Raw genomic sequence first — 7,769 nt, forward strand, 5'->3', positions numbered from 1 at the left:
AACCCCGCAGGCGGGTACCAATTTTTCTAATGAAATACGTACTTGACAAATGTTCAGGATTGACTTCCACGGTGAAGGAATAGCATCGTGTAATAAAAATCAAACCCGCAAAATCTTAATTTGCGTAATTACTGGTAGTAGGACCTCTTGTCCAGGTACCACCAGGTAGGTACCACCACCCCTCTTATTTCTGCCGTGAAGCAGTAATGCGTTTCGGTTTTAAAGGTGGGGCAGCCGTTGTAACTACATATACTTGAGACCTTAGAACTTATCTCTCAAGGTGGCGCATTTACGTTGTAGATGTCTATGGGCTCCAGTAACCACTTAACACCAGGTGGGCTGTGAGCTCGTCGACCCAACTAAGCAATAAATAAATAAATAAAGGATACCATCATCCTGCCTATTTCTTGCAATGTGATCTCTATGAAACCGATTAACTAACTCAGGAGGAGTCATACACATATCTCGCTAAGTAAATAATAAATAAAAGAAGTGTGGTGTCGTGGGACACCGGATAGGAATGAAGTTACTTATTTATTATAAAAATATTAATTTTAAGTTCTAGTAGAGAGTATAAAGAAAATAATCATTCGGGTATACATTTTTTATTATGATTTTTTTATTGATAAACATGTAAATAATCGCAAGGGTCAACCACTCCACAGTGCAATGGAACGCCTCGCCCTGGGGGAACCGTCTGCATGATCTCGGTATCCTCTACGCCAGGTATGTATGATTTATCAAGAGAAATACGAGAACGTCATCAACTGTGCAACATCTCGTCACCGCGATTCAGGAATTGTTGAATTTACGTACAGTGACATCTGTTGATAACAAACTAAATAGAAAAATTCTTACGTTACGGACGTTTTTTCCCGGTTAGGGTACCCCTCCGCATCGTCCCATAAGGAACTTCGTTCGAAAAATATAAAAAGATACCATCATCCTGTCTATTTCTTGCATTGTGATTTCTATGATACCGATTAACTATTATAACTCAGGAGGAGTCAGTCATACACATATCTCGCTAATAATAAAAAATAGACTCAAAAATATTATTTAGGATTTCATCATTCAATTTAAATACATATATGTATACTACGTACTTGACAAAGATATATCATTCAATATTAACCTTTGCCACATAAATAAACGAATTCAATAATTTATTTGACCTTTATTTTAAGCAACGAACTTAACCTCAGTACATTCAACGTCAAGGCAACACAAAACGAAATTACGCAATTAGAATCACGCGCTTTCGCTCGCTGTCTTACCAACTTATCTGTAAGATTATATTGTTTGCATTCCTCGTGTATTGTTCGCTGGTTCGCTTCTAGTTAACGATAATTAGTGAGATACGCTTAATTGAATTTTCGACATTTCTTCATAATGCGTTTACCTAAGCTTTTGCTTTTATCATTTTTAGAAACGAACTAGCTGTACCCGTCCGCTTCGCTGGGCATTTAAAACTAACATTATTATTTCTCACCCGCACAAAGATTCTCATCATTAACGCCCCCGCAACTGGTGTAGGGAGTCCAACGCTCATATTAGCCTATCCATTAAATATATTTATTTTCTACATTGATACCAAGTTTCAAGTCAATCGGATGCATGGTTCAGTAGTTATAACGGAACATCCGTAAAAACCACTGTAGATTTATATATTAGTATAGATAGATATTTTTCTAGCTCAAAGGCTACCTGATGTTTTACTAACTCACCGGCCAACGCTTACCTGACTGACCTGTCTCCCTTGAAACGTGAGACCGAAGTAGCAAACGCATCCATAAAAAAACGAGATCACCTTAATACTACTACTACCCCAACGGTCGGATTTCGACGAAGCTATTGCTGATACAGGCTTCTAAGGTATTAAAGACAATTAAGCAACAATTCTTAAAATCCAATAATAAAAAAATGCATTATGACTGAAGATTTACGATACGACAAAGCTTTCTTTAATTATTATTGTTGCATATTAATTTAATTTCAATATCTTTGCTTTTTATTTAATGTATATACGAAATGCGAGTGCTGAAGATTTTTCTAATCACATAATGCATTTGTTTCGACAATTCAATCACTCGGTTCTGTTTTTGTGCGGCAAAAAAGTTTCTCTAATATGAGATCCAAAGGGTACAATTTGCCAAACAGAAATTAGGTCCATCTGACAAGGTGAAGACGCCTGAATAATTCGCGCCGTGTAATCTGCCGCGTCTGTTCTCTACTGCAATTATATTTACACACACAATACGTATGTATTTGAATTTTAATGCCATTCCAAAAAGGTTTCGATTACATTTATAGATCCAGGAAGGTTTTATATTACAGTAAGTGACAGTAAGATATATGACAGTAAGAAATGATTTTTCAAAAAAAAAAAAAATTGCATTCATATATTGGACGGGTACGAATTGACTCATGACTATAATTGAAATACACCTTTTTTATTGTAATTGAACAAAACTCGATCGCCTCTTTGGCGATTCCAATTTCATTTATTACAATTATTAGAAATTTGAGACGTAATTATATTTTGATAAAAGAGAACAGAACTGATTATCATGATATGTTCACGATCTAATTCTGCCGAATACGTCTGCTTCAATGTGACGACCATTTTGTTCTACACGGGTTATTTCGGGCACTTTGCTGCTAATATTTACATATAAAACTTCCTAGTTTTATTAAAATGTATTATTCCATAATATGATGGAAACAAAACCACGGAAAATAAGATAAAATGCGATTTACGGTGTCATAAAGCTACATTTTCAACTAATTAATCTCTTTATTTGTGCAGTACTCAACTTTACGCATTTTCTGATTAACTTTATTACTATTCTCTCGTCAAACGGGGAAGCTGTTAGTAAACACACAATTATTGGCGTGATTATTTTTGTAACAAACGTTAGTGTTGCGTTATTTTATGAAGCTGTTATCAAAGCTTTACTTAATTCCTTTTATTTTCATTTAAAATATTTTCGTGTGACATCTCACGGCCATTAGTGCGTGTTATTTTGGAACCTCTGAGTCTAGAATTCAATGTTAATTGGTTTTACCAAGTTAAGAATTGTTCGCTAGCTAATTTTGCCACTATTCATATTATTTGAATTAAAAACATTTGGTCTGAAAGTTAATTTGTTCACGTTTCGCTAATATACATATAAGCTATAGTTTTTTTCACTACCCATTCGCTGTTAGCCTAAGAGCCTATTCCAGCTACGCATGGACAGGTATGCGACCTCACGGACTCAACCTGAGAAAGTTGAACACTAGCCCTAGCAAGAGTAGTACTTCGCAGAACCAACCACCGGATCGGAATCGCGATCCACTGAGAAAATTGGCGAGAAACTCAGTGGGTTGTCCCTATGGGCTAGTTTGCTCGTCGGCGAGTTCGACGAGGAAGGTGACCGATGCTTGAAGAACCTAAAAGCGAGAGAGCGGATCTGATAGATCCAACAAGATATGTTTCAGACGAAAGCGATAGTATATGACAGTAGACCGATGCCCTGGTTCTTTGTTACAGACAAACAAAGCTGCCAGGTCTGCAATATCAAGCTACCACAACTACGAGACTAACGCAGAGCACGCACCTTGTTTTATTTGTTATTTATTGCTTGTTTTATTTATTGCTTAGATGGCTGAACGAGCTCCACAGCCCATCTGGTGTTAAGTGGTTACTGGAGCCCATAGACATCTACAACGTAAATGCGACACCCACCTTGAGATATAAGTTCTAAGGTCTCAGTATAGTTAAAACGGCTCCTATCAGTATAGTCTTGCCGGCGAGAGAACGAATAAATTTTATACATAATCTTTAAATGTTACGTCAACTTAATGGAATATATATAGCTTATTTAGCAGGCATAGCTTTATAGAGTAAAGTTCCTGACGGTTCAGGAAGGACTTTTGACTTAGAACCACTAGCGTAACTGCCCTTAGTGAATTTAGTGTTTGTTGCGTTGTGGTAAATGAGCGTTGACTGAAATTATTGTTTTGAGATATTTATTAGTCGTTATATGACAAATTAAAGACTCACCAAGAGCGACGCATCGATTTTATATTTCTTTTATATTAAGTCTTTAATATATCATAAAAGGACAAATAAAAGTCTCAAAAAATACAACTAGCAATAGCCCCGTGATGGTGCACGTAACTCAGCAATATCACTAGTCAGTAATGAAAATCATAATCTCGAACAAACAGTTTCAATGGTCACAATACCTTACTACTGGGACCAAAGATAGAAATAGAAAACCATCCAGAATCTAAACTTAGTCAAATCACTGTATTTTTAGAGATTTTTTTAATATGTATGTTTATTGGTTGTGTCTCAATATGCATAGCTCATTTAATTTTATACTTTTTTCTACCGTTTAGCTAGTAGCCTAAGGGATTATTTCAGCTAATAATACATAGTACTTTGTAACTCACGACCTATTTATTACATATGTAAAGTAGTTACTGGAATCTATAGAGAAGATTGTAGGAATGAAATAAAACGCCTGGGCTAGTCTTGAAATATTCATGCAATAAAACTGCAGTGCTTATTATAATACTTTGTTTTTTATTTCTGTTTGCCCAATGTATTGTATGTATATACTTGAAAATGATGAAACATTACAACAAAAAACACACTGCATTACGCCCCCCTGTGAATGTTTATCGTGACGTTCTGAGTGTGAAATTTTCCAAGTAAATTCAAACAACGACGCTGCATTAGTAGCGTCAGCAAACGTATTCAATATTATTCAATTAATTAAATGAAACAAATTTAGGTTTACTTTATATTGCATTACTTTATATTATTACAATTTAGCAGCTTAATAAGCATATAGCTCAATCATTTATTTCATTTTATCATTAAAATAATTGTCCAGGGTTAAAAAATAAAATGAAATTTCATTCCGATCTATACAGGTAATTACGTTCTATATCTTCACATCCGATTTTCCCACTTTTTTCTACATTAAAATATGGATTAAAACTTAAATGTAATGATTTTGTCATTTATAAATCTGTTTAAATTTTTATATTAACTGCACTTGCAAACCCTACTCTAACGTTATCTGTTTTGATGACTATTTATTGTTTGTTTTCTAGGGGAAAACCTTATTGTTTCTGTTATTTTCAAAGGTGCCACGATTTTACAACATAATCCTTTGAACAAACTGTAATACATATAAAATGCAAGGGAAGAGCAAAGTAAGATCATAACTCGAGTTAATTTCGAACGAAACTTGCATTTTATCAATAAAAATGGTCTCGAAAGTGATTATTGCTTTATGCATCACGGTAAGTGCATCGGATTATTTTGATCTCTATAGCTTACAATAATAACATAAGAGTCAATCCCCATTAAATATTATTGTTTGAATAAGATAATCCAGTTCAACTTTAATGAGATGATTGACAAATTATACAATCTTATAGCTGTTAATTGTCTTGCTTCGAAATATTATTATGAGAATTAGTATACAATACAATTTTTTTTTTGCTAGTGGTAAAATATTTTCTTCGTCTAATCCACAGCTAGCAGTAGCTTCGGCTGTCCCTCAACCTGCCACCGGTGGTGCCGGCGGTTGGGGAGGCTGGAACAATGGCGCAGTCAACCCTTGGATACCTCCATGGATCGCATCCGCTCCCTGGTACCCGCAGTGGGCTCCTTGCACCACCATCGGTAGTACTTGCCTAGATTGCACTACCAAGCAAGTTTGTACAAAAGTAGGAGGTATACAGAGGGCGTGTCTGGACCCGACTCTTCCTTACTGCAACCTCGGAGAATGCTCCGCCACCCCTGCTGAAGGATGTGAACCGGCCTCTGGTGCATCTGTAGCACCGACCGCTTAATATTCGAAACTCAAATATAATTTGTATTTTTCACCTCGAAAATATATAACAGACACGAAAAAAAAATTTTTTTTTGGAAAAAACTAACAAAAAATGTAATCAAAAGTGTTTCTTTACCATTATGTAGTCTTATTTAATAAATATGAATATATCAAAATTTTATTCCTAGCTGTTTTAATTTTCATTCGTTCGTCATAATCTTGCCTAGCAATAAAAATTGAAATGTTGAATCCTGTTTGTCTATAGAACAAATATTAAATTTTATCAGCAAGCCTGAATACTAACAGTAGCTAGGAATTATGGAAAAGCCTAATTTAATATTATTTAGCTCATCAAATATTCAAAATCTTAACTAACCAAACTTTGATAAAACTTGAACGATAACACGACGTTCATTTCATCTTATCATTCAGATTTCTGCGTGTTCTAAAGCAGTAAACAATTACTGTACTATTAGAACTGACTTTTGATAAATTTTTTAGCAATGCAATTATATAACAAAACTGACTAAACCATCATCCAACCATAAAAAAATTAACATAACTATAATTGTAAATTTTCATATTGAATTAGTTATTATAATTCCAATAAATAATTGTTTTAAATTAATTCAGAACACTATGAAACGTAATATAATTTTATTAAATTAAATCACATTTTCTCAAATCTGAAAAAATATTGGTTCTTCAACAAAAATACTTCGTTTTTATAAGTAACAGCTAGAAGCTATTAACCCATTTCACTTTAATTTAATGTTATCGGATTCTTAACTAAAATCCTTAAATTTCAGCACTTTATTCAAATTGTAAAACTCAATGAAAACATAAGCTCTAAAATAAATTTTTGATGATACTATGCTTTTTATAATAAATTGTTTTCCGAATAACGTCTGCTAAAAATAATAGGTTTTTTACTAGAGTATTTATTACAGATATCATATAGTATACATATAGTATAGTATACATATAGTATAGTATAGTATAGTATAGTATAGTATAGTATAGTATAGTATAGTATAGTATAGTATAGTATAGTATAGTATAGTATAGTATAGTATAGTATAGTATAGTATAGTATAGTATAGTATAGTATAGTATAGTATAGTATAGTATAGTATAGTATAGTATAGTATAGTATAGTATAGTATAGTATAGTATAGTATAGTATAGTATAGTATAGTATAGTATAGTATAGTATAGTATAGTATAGTATAGTATAGTATAGTATAGTATAGTATAGTATAGTATAGTATAGTATAGTATAGTATAGTATAGTATAGTATAGTATAGTATAGTATAGTATAGTATAGTATAGTATAGTATATATATACAGTATAGTATAGTATAGTATATATATACAGTATAGTATAGTATCGCATAGATAAAACATCTCGTAATAGTATATATAAATGAATATTGTGTTATAACTGTTATTATCTATTCTTATGGCCCAAATCACGTCATTACGGATCCTCCCGATCCATTAACTGTGCTTTTAGGTACCACAAGCACCGGTCGAACCCGTCGATGGTGACGAAGGGCTCGACGAGCGAATTAACCCATAGACACAGCCCACTGAGTTTCTTGCCGGATCTTCTCAGTGGGTCGCTTTTCCGATCTGGTGGTAGATTCTGCGAAGCACTGCTCTTGCTAGGGTCAGTGTTAGCATCACTCCGGTTTGAGCCCCATGAGCTCAACTACTAGTTAACGTTGTTACGCTGAAATAGCCTCTCAAGGCTATCAGTTTAGGTAGGAAAAAAAATTCTTATAAATTTGATCATTTTTTACAAACAGCCGCTACATGCACCGTAATATTATTCTCATAATGCGTGTTTAGTTTAGTAAAATATATATCCCATCTTCTTCTTCATTGTCCTGAGCTTCAGTGCTGAAGAACGTGTATATTCCGAT

At 33.7% G+C, this 7,769-nt stretch overlaps 1 protein-coding gene across 1 annotated transcript; it reads left to right on the top strand.

Annotated features, from left to right (window-relative positions):
- The first annotated feature begins 5,143 nt into the window (after nucleotides 1-5,143).
- Nucleotides 5,144-6,021, top strand: LOC114239646 (uncharacterized). Its single transcript, XM_028169951.2, has 2 exons — nucleotides 5,144-5,304; nucleotides 5,542-6,021. The coding sequence occupies exons 1-2, from the start codon at nucleotides 5,269-5,271 to the stop codon at nucleotides 5,857-5,859; spliced, it is 354 nt and encodes a 117-aa protein (XP_028025752.1). The 5' UTR covers nucleotides 5,144-5,268; the 3' UTR covers nucleotides 5,860-6,021.
- The last annotated feature ends 1,748 nt before the right edge of the window (nucleotides 6,022-7,769 follow it).

Source organism: Bombyx mandarina, chromosome 03 (genome assembly GCF_030267445.1).
Source record: "Bombyx mandarina strain Sakado chromosome 03, ASM3026744v2".
NCBI classification, from domain to species: domain Eukaryota; kingdom Metazoa; phylum Arthropoda; class Insecta; order Lepidoptera; family Bombycidae; genus Bombyx; species Bombyx mandarina.

What these genes read in the sequence shown, in the direction of transcription:
- LOC114239646 (XM_028169951.2), top strand. Translation starts at nt 5,269, where the DNA reads ATGGTCTCGAAAGTGATTATTGCTTTATGCATCACG. An exon ending in TTATTGCTTTATGCATCACG is followed by an intron (nt 5,305 to 5,541) that starts GTAAGTGCATCG and finishes TCTAATCCACAG; the next exon opens with CTAGCAGTAGCTTCGGCTGT.